This window comes from Mesoplodon densirostris, chromosome 11 (genome assembly GCF_025265405.1).
Source record: "Mesoplodon densirostris isolate mMesDen1 chromosome 11, mMesDen1 primary haplotype, whole genome shotgun sequence".
In the NCBI taxonomy this organism is placed as follows: Eukaryota; Metazoa; Chordata; class Mammalia; order Artiodactyla; family Ziphiidae; genus Mesoplodon; species Mesoplodon densirostris.
The window spans coordinates 87,975,713-87,989,373 of record NC_082671.1 but is presented as its reverse complement, the minus strand read 5'-3'; the positions used below and the strand labels follow the sequence as shown (position 1 = coordinate 87,989,373).

The following is a 13,661-nucleotide window of genomic DNA, read 5'->3' as shown; positions in this document are numbered from 1 at the left end:
ACAATCTCCATTCCGTCTCCCTCCCTCCTCCTTTCACCACAGAATTAGTTACTTTTTCTTTTGCGCTCACATTCTTCCTCTGTGTATCTATTGACACATCACACTGCTTTGTAATTATTTAAGTATCTGTCTCCCCCATTAAATCTCTGCCAGCCCAGCACAGTAATGAGCACAGAATAAATGTTCAACAGTATGACAAATGACTTTCTACACACACACACACACACACACACACACACACACACGAAGTTAAAAAAAAAAGATAACAAGGGAGTATGTAATAACAAAAAACCAACACTAGCAGCAAATAACATTTATAGAGTTTACTGTGTGCCAGATACAGTTGTAAATCCTTCACATGTATTAATTCATTTAATCCTCACAACAACTCTATGAGAAGGGTACTATTATTATGACTATTTCAATGAGCAACAGAGAAGTCAACTTACTTGCCCAAAGCTACCCAGCTAGTAAATAGGGTACAGATGCCACCCCAGGCAGTCTGGCTCCAGAGTTCAGGTTCTTTTTTGTTTGTTGTTTTTTTCAGAGTTCAGGATTTCTACCAATAATTATATTGGGGTGGCCAAAAGGTTCATTCGGCTTTTTCCCTAAGATGGCTCTAGTGGCACTTAGTCATCTTTAACTTCATTCAAAACCATTTTGTTAGACTGTATGTGCCGGCCGTCATATCAGCGTGCATTAAAAAAAAAATCAAAATCAGTGAATTTTTGTGTAGCCACTTTCATGTTGAAGATGGAAGAAAAAAAGGCAACATTTCGGCATATTATGCTTTATTATTTCAAGAAAGGTAAAAACGCAACCGAAATGCAAAAAGAAAGACTTGTGCAGTGTATGGAGAAGGTACTGTGACTGACTGAACATGTCAGAAGTGGTTTGCAGGGCTTCCCTGGTGGCGCAGTGGTTGAGAGTCCGCCTGCCAATGCAGGGGACACGGGATCGTGCCCCGGTTCGCGAAGATCCCACATGCCGCAGAGCGGCTGGGCCTGTGAGCCATGGCGGCCCGTGAGCCAGGCCGCTGAGCCTGCGCGTCCGGAGCCTGTGCTCCGCAACGGGAGAGGCCACAACAGTGAGAGGCCCGCGTATCGCAAAAAAAAAAAAAAAAAAAAAAAAGTGGTTTGCAAAGTTTTGTGCTGGAGATTTCTAACTGGACGATGCTCAGGGTCAGGTACACCAGCTGAAGCGATTTGATAGCGATCAAACAGAGAAATTAACTGAGAACAATCAACGTTATACCATGCGGGAGATAGCCGACATACTCAAAAGACATACTCAAAATATCCAAACCAAGCGTTGAAAATCATTTGCACCAGCTTGGTTATGTTAATCGCTTTGATGTTTGGGTTCACATAAATTAAGGGGAAAAAACCTTCTTGACCGTATTTCCACAAGCCATTCTCTACTTAAAACGTAATGAAAACGTTCCATTTTCTAAAACAAATTGTGATGGGCAATGAAAAGTGGATACCGTACAATAATGTGCAACGGAAGAGATCGTGGGGAAGAGAAATGAAACACCACCAACCACACCAAAGGCCAGTCTTCATCCAAAGAAGATGATATTGTGTATATGGTGGGATTGGAAGGGAGTCCTCTATTATGAGCTCCTTCCAGAAAACCAAACAATTAATTCCAACATGTACTGCTCCTAATTAGACCAACTGAAAGCAGCACTCGCCAAGACAAAAAGCGTCCAGAATTAGTCAACAGAAAACGCATAATCTTCCATCAGGATAACGCAAGACCACACGTTTCTTTGATGACCAGGCAAAAACTGTTACAGCTTGTCTGGGAAGTTCTGATTCATCTGCCGTGTTCACCAGACATTGCACCTTTGGATTTCCATTTAGGTCTTTACAAAATTCTCTTAATGGAAAAAAATTTCAATTCTGTGGAAGACTGTAAAAGGCACCTGGAACAGTTCTTTGCTCAAAAAGATAAAAAGTTTTGGGAAGATGGAATTATGAAGTTGCCTGAAAAATGGCAGAAAGTAGTGGAACAGAAGGGTGAATACATTATTCAATAAAGTTCTTGGTGAAAATGAAAAACGTGTCTTTTATTTTTACTTAAAAACCGAAGGCACTTTTTGGCCAACTCAATACTATCTCTTTAGCTCAAGCAAAAGACACCAGTATAAGGAAACAGTTCTAGCCTTGGTTCTTTTATATCTTAATCTCTTTTTTATTCTTAACACACTAAAAATAAACCTACACAGTAAGAAAAAATTCCACTTCTTAAAATTCGCTTCAATAAATGAGTAATAATTTCATCAAACTTATATGTGTAAATAATCCGGGACGCCTTCCCTAACATCTTAGTTTAGATCAGGGTCCTCTCTCTGTACGCTCCTGGGGCTCCCTGTGCTTTCCTTCCTAACATTCACCCAAGGATGTGACCATATACTTATGTGATCCTTTCAACAGTTCCTCTGTCCTCCCCTGGATACTCAGCTCCACAGGGGTTCGTGTCTATTTTACTCATCAATGCAGCTTCAGCATATAGTAGACCCATAATAGATGTCTGAGAAGTAGATATGTCCAAAAGGTCTTCCCTATTCATTACTTCTTCTTTTCTGCTCATGTGGCCATCATCATAATGCAAATCATAATTACTTAGTGCCAAAAATATTAAAATCAATCTCATCTGATCTCTGCCTGTATTCTCCTATGGTTTTATACATCTCATGCAACACTGACAAATTAATCTTCCTAAAACATTCCTTTACTCGTTCAAAAAATATTAACTCCTACTATGTGCCTAAAGGAAACCACAACGTCACACCAAAATATGTCACTTTGGCATACTGATTATTTTTAATTAAAGGCATTTAAGAAACAGCAGGTACAAGGAGACCATTCTGGGGACTTCCCTGGTGATGCAGTGGTTACGAATCTGCCTGCCAATGCAGGGGACACGGGTTCAAGCCCTGGTCTGGGAAGATCCCACATGCCGCTGAGCAACTAAGCCTGCGAGCCACAACTACTGAGCCTGCATGCCAGAACTACTAAAGCCCGAGGGCCTAGAGTCCCTGCTCCACAACAAGCCAAAGCAATGAGAAGCCCGCGCACTGCAACGAAGAAGAGTAGCCCCTACTGGCAGCAACTAGAGAAAGCCCGCAGGCAGCAACGAAGACCCAACGCAGCCCAAAAAAAAAAAAAAAAGAACATTCTGACCCTTCTTTTTCTTTCTGAAAGCAGGAGATAAAACTCCCGTGTGAAAGGGACTCTCACTATACCAGGAGTAAAGAAGATGTCCTCATCACTAGAGCCAGAGAATTTAGGGCTGAGAAACCTGTACAAACAAACCTTGTTAAACTAACCCTTATCTTCCTAGTTACTTCTTCACCATTTACTACCTCAGCTCAAACCCCTTTGTCTTGTCAATTCTTCACAAATCTCGTTTCTCTGTCTAAAAGTTGTAAATACTTCCTGCTCTGGTCCCTTCACGTCTTCATTCTCTTGTGAAGGCTCCCACGTACATGTAAAAATTTAATAAAATTTGTATGCTTTTCTGCTGTTAATCTGTCCTAGACAGTCTAATTCTTAGGCCCAGCCAGAGACCCAAAGAGGGTAGAGGAGAATTTTCCTCCCCTACATACCAAATATATTTCACTGCTTAATAAAATCCTATTAATTTCCTAATGCCTATAGAATAAAATTCAAAATATCAGATTTGTCTATTGAAAGAAATAAATAAGAAGGAAAGCTACCCCAGACCTTGGTCTCTAATACCATTCCCCACTAAAAGGAATAGGGCTCCTCAGAGAAATGGCTAGTTTCAGTGCTGGGAAAGGGTAGGTAAAGGATAAGGTTGGAATACCTTATTACGCCAGAAAGTAAGGAAGAGTTCAAGAAAATGATAGGGGCATGACAAAAGGACACTGGAGCCACCTGAAGGGACTCCCACTGTTCAAATCTGGGACAATTTGAACACCAAAATAATTAAGTACAGTGATGAGTTACAGGCCATTTTTATAAAAATGAACTTACGTGTCCATACCAACAGGAAAGGAAGGAAGGTAGGTAAGGGCGGGGGGCAGCGGGTGGGGGGGGGAGATGTGAGGCACGGGAGGGAGGGGAAATCCAAGAACCAATTGGTAAAGGTGCAGGAGTTCTAGAGTAGGAAAATCATCATCTTGCAGTCATTATGGTGAAGACTAGATCAAGCAAGAATCAACAATGGTAAATATAGGAGAAATTCTTGATAAAGAGCAGGATATTTGCATAGTCTTATGAGTATCTGCCTATTTATTGCAAAGAAAGAAAAAATAATCATTATGATAAGGTCAAAAAGTTGGGCTACACCTTGAACTTTGACAAGGTAATCAAAATTAACATCACCGGGCTTCCCTGGTGGCGCAGTGGTTGAGAGTCCGCCTGCCGATGCAGGGGAAACGGGTTCGCGCCCCAGTCTGGGAGGATCCCACATGCCGCGGAGCGGCTGGGCCCGTGAGCCATGGCCGCTGAGCCTGCGCGTCTGGAGCCTGTGCTCCGCAACGGGAGAGGCCGCAACGGTGAGAGGCCCGCGTACCGCAAAAAAAAAAAAAAAAAAATTAACATCACCTATGAAAGACAAAAAGACATGGGCCTCCAGATGTAATAACCAGAGATGGACACAACAAATTCTAGGCCATGTTTCAGCCAAGAATGCACAATCTCAATCTACTCACAATGAAACGTCAGACAACACAACATGAGCAACATTGTAAGGAAAAAAAAAAGCAGGAGGGGACCTGTATTCTTCAAAAATGTCATAAATTACAAAGAAATGCTGTGGAAATGTTCCATATTAAAAGAAGCTAAAGCAACGTGTCAACTACATATAATACCTAACCCTAACTGACCCTATACGGGTGAGGGGGAAATGCTACAAAGGACATTACCAGGTCAACTGAAAAAAAATGGAATTATGAATAGTAAATGGAATCAATGTAAATTTATGAAGTTGACAACTATACTGTAGTTATGTAAAAGAATATCCCTATTCTTCATTGAAGCATTCACAGGTGAAGAACTATAACTGATCCTCAAGTGATTCAGGAAAAATAAAGAAAAAGTACACATGTACAGAGAGAGAAAAGAAAAAGGATAGGAGAACAAAGCGTTTAAATGATAAAGCAAATAGGATAAAATGTTAATAAGTAAATTTAGATAAAGAGTATACAGCTGTTTCTTGTATTTTATTCTTGTAACTTTTTGTAAGCTTGAAATTAGTTCCAAAAAAAGTTAAATTATATATGTATTCAACTAGACCTGCAATACAGTAGCCACCAACTATATGAGGCTGTTGAACAGTTAAAATATGGCCTGTCCAAAGTCAGATGTGCTGGGACTTCCCTGGTGGTCCAGGGGTTAAGAATCCGTCTTGCAATGCAGGGGACGCCAGTTCGATCCCTGGTTAGGGAATTGGGATCCCACATGCCGCGGGGCAACTAAGCCCGTGCACCACGACTAATAAGCCTGCGCGCCACAACTAGAGAGAAGCACGCACACTGCAACAAAGAGCCCACGCACAGCAACGAAAGATCCCATGTGCCGCAACTAACACCCGATGCAGCCAATAAATAAATAAATAAATACTTTTTAAAAAAATAACAAAGTCAGATGTGCTGTTAGTGCAAAATACACACCAGATTTCAAAAACTTACTACAAAAAAAAACTCATCAATAATATTTAAGATATCTCAATAACTTTTATATTGACTATATGTTCAAATATTTTAGATTTTTTGGGTCAAAGGAAATATATTTTAAAAAGTAAGTTCACCTCTTTTCACTTTTTTAAAATGTGGCTACTAGAAGCTTTAAATTACATATGTGATTCCTATTTGCATTGGACTAGAGCTAGATGATCAAGAATCTCCACAATGAGGTGTCACACTATCCGTAAGTTTCTCTCTCAATTTCTTTCTGCTCTAAGCAGACCTCTCTCTCTAAGTCACTTGGTTTTAAGCTACTTAACGGTAAGGATCAGTTTTACTCACTGTTGTACCTCCAGTATCTAGTACATATCCAGGGTTATAAACATTTGTTTATGGAAAGGCAATATGCAAGCAAAGGCAGGAGGGAGGGCAGGATGAATAAAATCATTCCCACCTCTGAGTCTTTGTTTATACTGTAACTCCTTCCTAGAATGAAAGTTAACTAACTCTCTTCCTCTCCTAATCACCTTTTCAAAACCCCATCTCTTTCCCATTTTCTCCAAGGAGACGCTTCACTCTAACAGGCTCATTCTGATTGGTCCTCCTCTGTACTACTACAGCCTTCACTGTCTATATAATTTACTGTGGCACTTAATCATGTAAGTTCCCTGAGGGAGAGGTCAGATCTCGTATCTTTCCCGTATCTTCCACAATGACTGGCATAGTGCTAACCATATGAGTTGAGTGGTGGAGGAAAGGGCAACGAGGTGCTAAAAAAGGAAATGGATTGAGTTGGGAAAACTTGGCTCTAGTCTCAGCTTTGACATCTAACTGTGTTGCCTTAGATAAATCACTCAATCTCCCACTTCCTACTTCCTCATTTTTAAAATCAGAGACTCGTTACCCATAAAAGAAGCCTTCTATTTCCACAATTCTAGAATTAAACCCATTTTTTTTCTTTAGCAATATTACTGATATATACCAATAAAAGGAAACCTAATACACTTAAGGATCTTATTCTGATTTAACTTACTGTTAAATCACAATAAGATCCTTAAGAAAGAAATAGCAAAGACGTTTATAAACTGCCTGAAGTACTAAATGATGATGTCTTTCCAGCCATGAAGCACTTTAAATCCACATTTCTCTTCAAAGCCTATTAAGCAAAATAATCAATACATACATGTTGGAGCTACCCCAATTTTTTTTTTTCAGATTCTTACAAGCCTCAAAGAAACACCTTTTAGTAGCTAATGGAAAAAAGAAAAAGAACCAGAAACTAAATTTTCTATAAAGTACCCTAGGACCTTATCAGTGATGTTCAAAGATGCTGAGTTACAATTGATTATAAGCACATTGTCTGTTTCTTCTTTCAAAAATGCTACTTAAAGGACATTATTCAGGGACTTCCCTAGTGGCACAGTGGTTAAGAATCCGACTGCCAATGCAGGGGACAGAGGTTCAAGCCCTGGTCCAGGAAGACCCCACATGCCGCGGAGCAACTAAGCCCATGTGCCGCAACTACTGAAGCCCGAGCACCTAGAGCCCGTGGTCCGCAACAAAGAGAAGCCACCGCAATGAGAAGCCCCCGCACCACAACGAAGAGTAGCCTGCGCTCGCAGCGACTAGAGAGAAAGCCCACACGCAGCAACGAAGACCCAACGCAGCCAAAAATAGATAAATAAATAAATTTATTTTAAAATATATAAAAAATAAAGGACGCTATTCAGAAGAAAATTACAACAGTTAAAATGAAAAGGTCATGTGAAAACAGAATGCTAAAGGTATGCGACTTAATTTCAAAGCATGAAGACCATTTCAAACAAATCTCTAAATCAGCAACCTTAGTTTTAATCTTATATCTTATGACCTCTGCTGAGAAATAAGATTATCAGGGTGGGGTAAAATAAAATGGTTGCCATGTTACATAATTTAAAGATTCAAGTCACACTTGTTAGTAAATAGCACCTGTGGAGTTCATACTAGTAATACAAATTACAAGATTTCTTTAAGGCTTTATCCAAATACCCCTATTAAATACTGAGCATTAACAGTGACCCATCTGTATGAGCCAAACTCCTCCCAGGTGACTCTAGGTCCTCTCCTGATCTGGTCTGAGCTACCTCTGCAGCCTCACCTCCCACCAATCCCTGCATATCCTTTCACTCCCTAAACTTAAATGTTCACATTCCCTTTAATATTACTTGCCCCATTTTATGACTTCTTGTCTAGGCATTTGCAGTTCCCTCAGGCCAACCTGCCCTCCACTCTTCTGAGCTGCAAATATGTCCTCCTCCCAGAAGCTTTTCCTGATTGCCCCAAAACCCTCCCACAAAGTGGCCCCCAGGCACTATTCATTCTTCTATTACAAAGAACTGCCATTATTTTTAAATGTCCACTTCCCCAACCAGCTGTGAGTCCTAAAAGGCGGGCCCATATCTTATTTAACTGGTTCCCAGCCCCTAGCAGATGCTTTGCATTTACTGACACTTAATATAAGGACATTGAAAAAAAGAAAGTTAAGTGGTTAACGATGAGAAACAATTCAAACTTTCTTACAAGAGTATATAAATTTAAGACAGTGGTCTCAACCAGGGCAATTTTGCCCCTAGGTGACATTTGGCAAAGTCTTCAGATATTTTTGGTTGTCACAACAGGGGGGAGGGGATTGGGGGTGCTACTGCATCTAGTGGGTAGAAGCCAGGGATGCAGCTCAATATCCTACAGTGCAAAGGACAGCCCCCAATAACCAAGAATTATCCAGTCACAAATACCAATAATGCCATGGTTAAAAAACTCAGTTGTCAACTGACTTATTCATGTGTGATGATTCCTTATCATATCTCAGCAATAACCAGAATAAATTCCAATTTTGTGGTTTCAGCTGAAACTTCTGTAGCCATCGATGTGTATGCACCAACACTCAAAATGATCTTTATATAATCGTAACGCTTAACAACATTAAACCGAGAGTACTGGAAAGCAGTTCATATTTCTGAAAACTAATCTACAACTACTAGAAGCTACTCTTAAGTCAGTAAACACTTTATTTATAAACTATAAAGCAAACCACAGGCGAACTAATTTTCAGCTGTGGAGTTATGTGACGGAAACACAATCTGAAGCATGAGGTAATCAGTCAGGTCTGACAAGAGAAAAAATCTCTAAGTAGTGGAAGTAAATCACGCACAGGTGTCTTTAATGTTGAACACAGGAACTGATGACCAGAGTAAAGGGCATGCCCTCGCTACTGCCAAAATCAGCGCTTATCAAGATTTCAAAAAACTCTGACAAAACATTGCAAAAAATAATCAAATGTCAATACAGGGTGGAAGATACAGAAGTTAACTATTTCTCCCCCTGATATATGACCAAGTTCCACATGACTTGAACATTTCCCAAAGCTATTCCCTTTCTACATAGTGGATGACTCAACTCTCTTTGATACATCCCTTGACTGCACGCTACAAGTTCACTAACTCCTTTTGCCCTTGGAACTAGTTATCCTACTCTCTCAGTAACCAACTAATGGGTTTGGCACCAACTTTTCAGTCATTTACATTTTGTTGCACCCCATTGGTGTCAAAAAGAAATTAAGAAAAAAAAAAAAGAAACCTAACCAAAACAAAAACTTGAGTAACAGTGACTCCTATAGAAAAGATTTTGTTATTTTAGGAACTGATTCCTAAACAAAACACCTACAGCTTTCCAATGCTCTAATCTTTGTATCTTCAGGCTTTTCCAGATTTGACATAGAGAGAGCACTGGCAGAAAGTAAAGGAGTGTACCGTTGGTTTAAGCTGACAACGGATCTATACTTGCACGGCTCAAAAAAAAAGGTACCGGGCTGGGAGGGGAAAACGCATTTTTAAATGGGGGGTGTGTGGGGTAGGGGAGGTGCCAACAGTGAGTAATAGCTTCCTTCGCAGCTGACTTTAGCCAGTTAAGTGTCGGTACAGCGACTGGGCCAACGTCAGGCCTGGTTTCACCACATTACCCTGCAGTGCTGCCCAGATGAGATTACGAATCCGCGTGAAGCAGGTGCGTGTCGGGTAAAGTTGCGGGGCACGCCGGGCGGGGCGCTGGGGGAAGAGCCGAGCTAGCCTCCCGACGTCTCCCACCCGGCGTGCTCCAGGCCGGCGGGCGGCTGGCCGGCCGGACCCGCGGGCACTAACTCTCCATTTTCACTGCCATTCCAGAATCTGGAAGAAACGCGCCGGCGCCACACCCTCCCGCCCGGCCGTCCGCTCGCACTGACAGCCCGCGCGGGTGCGGGGCCCGGGCCTGTGAGCCGGGGGCCGCAGGGGACCCGGCCTGTTGCCCCGCCGCCGCCCCGCCCTCCCCCTGCCCCCCCGAGGCCCGCCCCCATAGCAGACAACCGAGGCCTAATCGCCGCCTGGGCTGCGGGGCCTAAAGGAAGGGGCCGGCGCTGAAGAGGGGGCGGCCACGCCGCCACCGCCGCCTCGGCTACTCAGCGAGGCGGCGGCTTCCGCGGCCCCGGACTTCGGCTCTCCCGCTCACGTGCTCCTGAAAGACGGTTTCACTCTCTTACCCTCTGCAAAATCCTCCTTAACATGGTTTAAACACCACCCGGCGCCGCCCCGGTGACTCTCCGAACCTTCCGCGGGGCCACTCAGTACTCGGGGGTACGCGTGAGGGAGAGACTGAGCCAGGAAAGGACTGGGAGGAGGTCGGGGTTGAGGCTGTAGCGGCGGCCGCTCGGGCTGCCCCGACTTCCCCACAGCGAGAGGGAGCGCGCGCGAGCGAGCAAAGAAGTAGCCAGCGAGCGCCCGCCCGCCCGCCTGCCGGGCCGCCCCCGTAACTGACAGCTGGGCGGACCCGCCCGCCACCGCCCCGCCCTCCTGGCCTGTCCATCCGCGGGAGGCGGGGCTGGAATGGGGCCTGGCCCGCGCCTGCGGCCAATCGGAAGCGGCGGCGGCGTGGGCGGTTGCGTGACGGACAGGCGGCAGGACGCTGGCGCCGCCGCTCCTTCCGGCGGGCCGGGGGACAACGCGGGCGCCGAGCGCACGCCTGCGCTCTGTCAGAGGACGCGCCCGCGCGCAGACAGCGTACTCTCTAGGGGAACCTGGAGGGGGTCCCTGACCGCGACGCAAGAAGGGGTCTCTGGGCGGGTACCTGCGACGGCACCTCAGATTACTCTGTAAAATTTGTCACTGTGACCCCGGCCTTGGCCGTTCCTGAACTGGATCCTCATTTCTGCTGGAAGCGCTTGGAAGCAAAGGAGAGAATCGCAGACACGATTAACCGGTCTGATGGGCTTTTTTTATCCCCTGGTCCAACCCCTGGCGCCTTTCCGTACTCCCTTCCTGCTTCTAATATCAGCCAAAGGGAAAGTAAAGAATCGGAAGAAAGGGTAGGAAGAAACTGGAATTTGAGTTGGTAAGAGAAGTTTGGGGTTGTCATCTTTGGACTATAGCAACAATAATGGACTGATGTCGCCAACATGTTGCACCATCTAAAGCCCACGCTTGGCCCATTCTCCTAGGGAATTTTAAATCCTCTTCTGACAATAGATGTATGAAGTGAATCGACCTTAATGCGTCTGTTTCATAGATTAAGAAAAAATAATGAGGTCACAGATAAACAGTGTGCCAAAACAAGGACGTGGACTTGGAAGTGGACTTGGACCTGACTTCCAGGCACGATGTTATTATTTAAACTCAAAAATCACAGCTGCGGAATCCTACCATTCTGCCAGTATTCAACAGCTAAGAGGTTCAACTTTACCCTGAGGGGGGGAAAGAGAAGCCTTTAATAATGTTTAAGTAGGAAAGGAGAGGAGGAGAATAATGCAACTAACCTTGCTGGGGGTGGGAGGGGAGGGTGGGGATCTGAAGTCTACCAAGCAATGAATGGAGCGCTTATCAGAAAATACCCACAGACCTTCTGAAAAAAATGCAGCAAATCTTATTTTCAAATTACTTAATGTAAAAGTGTTTTGTAAAATGTAAATAAAGCATTATATGATGTAATATGTTGTTTCCATCCAAAACATATCTTTTTTAATGTGTGTCGTGTCTGTAGTGCAGCAAAACAGTCGTGCCTACAACTCATACATTATTAATCACTATTGATGATAGTGCACTTAAGTACTTCCAGGCAAACATGGCAAAGCACACACTTTTCCACCTTTCCAGACACAGGTACTTTATTTTCAGACAGTATGGGAAATATTTTCACCGAAACAGAGTGATAAAACTGTGACATAATAAATATATTGAATAGATTTGGTCTCTGCCCCTGAGTGATAGGGTGATAAGAGCATCTTTTGTTGTAATGTTTGATCTACTGAGTGGTTGGGTGTCCCTAGATAGCTTTAGGGTGGGGGCTGAGTCATGATTAGAAGGTTGGAATTTTCTGGCCCACCTACTGGAGCCAAGAGGAACTTCAAGACGATCCCCATTGGCCAGTGATACAATCAATCATGTCTATTTAATGGAACCTCCATAAAAACCCTAAATAACGAGGTTTGGAGAGCTTCCAGATTGAGGAACATCAAGATGCTGGGAGGAGGAAGTGTCTGGAGAGAATAGAGAAGCTTTGCACCCCTACCCCCATACCATGCCCTATGCATCTCCTCCATTTGGCTGTTCCTGAGTTGTAGCCTTTGTAATAAACCGGTAACAGTAAAGTATTTCTGTGAGCCAGTATAGCAAATTATCAAAGCTGGGGAGAGTGTTGTGGGAACACCCAATTTATAGCTAGTTGGCCCAAAGTACAGGTGACAACCTGGAAGTTTCAACTGGTATCTGAAGTAGGGGGCATTCTTGGTGGGACTGAGCCTTTAGTCTGTGGGGTCTGTGCTAACTCTGGGTTGTTAGTGCCAGAACTGAATTAAATTGTAGGACTCACTGTTGGTATGCAGGGAATTGGAGAATTGCTTGGTATGGAAAAAAACTCCACATATTTGGTGTCATAAGCAGTTTCTTCCCTTTAAAGTGACATTTGTTTCTATTTTTTATTTTTCAAAAATTAGTTTAAAGCTGCTTATTAATGTCACATGCTAAGGCCTTCTCCACTGGAATTCTCCAGTGGAATCTTTTGACTAATATAATAGACTCTCATCTACTGCTTAGCTAGATGGGTTATTCGAAAATCTGTGCACTCCCCTGCAGCTTATGATAACTCCATCATTGGAATAATATACTAGGGAACTGAAAACTCCAAGAAAATAAGCAGTGGGTGAGACATAATCATGTAAGAATATCCTTCACTAATGTAGCAGCTTCCCACACAAAACATTCCTATTTACCCATCTGGCTGCTAGTTCCTATCCATTTAACTCTTTTACATCAATATTCCATCAATTCTTTGACTCCATCATGACCTCCAGTCCATTGGCCCTTCTTAACGTTCTTACTATCAGCCATTTCCCTAGCATCCTCATTTCCGTCAAAACCCAGCTTAAAGCCATGATCCAACTTTATAGCACCGCCACCCTTTGCAAATATGCTTAACTTCAGCTCTCTCTTCCTCCATTGTTTTTGTCTAGCAGAACCCAAACCTGACTACCCAGCTCCTCTGTGCTGTACAGGAGCTGCTGAATATCACTAGAGATACATGTATACAGCTGGAGCTGCTGGGCTCATTTTACATGAACAGCCACAGATCTCAGGCACTCAACACAGTCCAGCAACAGTCCTGTTACACTTTCCTCCTGTCTTCTTTCTCTAGATGCCCAAAGTGGCTTTCACACCTATAGTTCTTGCACAGTCTTCCCTTGCATTTTCTTCCTAACCCACTCCAATCAAGTCTCCTTCTAATCTACTCCAATGAGACTGCTCATATTAAGATTACTAACGATGTACATGTTGCCTAATCCAGTAATGACTTTTTTTTTTTACTTTATTTGACTCTTGTTCACACTGAGAACAATAGACCACTCTCTCCTTGAATTATTTTATTCTCTTGACTTCCTTGACAGTATACTTTCTGGTTTTTCTCCTCAATGACCATTCCTTCTAAAACTTGTTTGAAGACT

The 13,661-nt window shown here is 43.2% G+C and overlaps 2 protein-coding genes across 5 annotated transcripts in view; one reads left to right on the top strand and one right to left on the bottom strand.

Moving 5' to 3' along the window:
- The window catches only part of EEA1 (early endosome antigen 1), a 148,428-nt gene extending 137,940 nt beyond the window's left edge, over positions 1-10,488 (bottom strand). For all 4 annotated transcript variants that reach the window (XR_009533772.1, XR_009533773.1, XM_060112102.1 and 1 more), the window contains exon 1: positions 10,212-10,488. Coding sequence is in view for 2 of the 4 variants with exons in the window: in XM_060112102.1 (XP_059968085.1) it covers positions 10,212-10,235 (24 nt within the window). In the remaining 2 variants the exon portion in view is untranslated. The remainder of the gene's footprint in view (positions 1-10,211) is intronic.
- LOC132498457 (actin nucleation-promoting factor WASL-like) lies at positions 9,593-11,617 on the top strand. The gene is made up of 2 exons (XM_060112104.1): positions 9,593-9,700; positions 9,859-11,617. The coding sequence occupies exons 1-2, from the start codon at positions 9,674-9,676 to the stop codon at positions 10,090-10,092; spliced, it is 261 nt and encodes an 86-aa protein (XP_059968087.1). The 5' UTR covers positions 9,593-9,673; the 3' UTR covers positions 10,093-11,617.
- Positions 11,618-13,661: the final 2,044 nt, after the last annotated feature.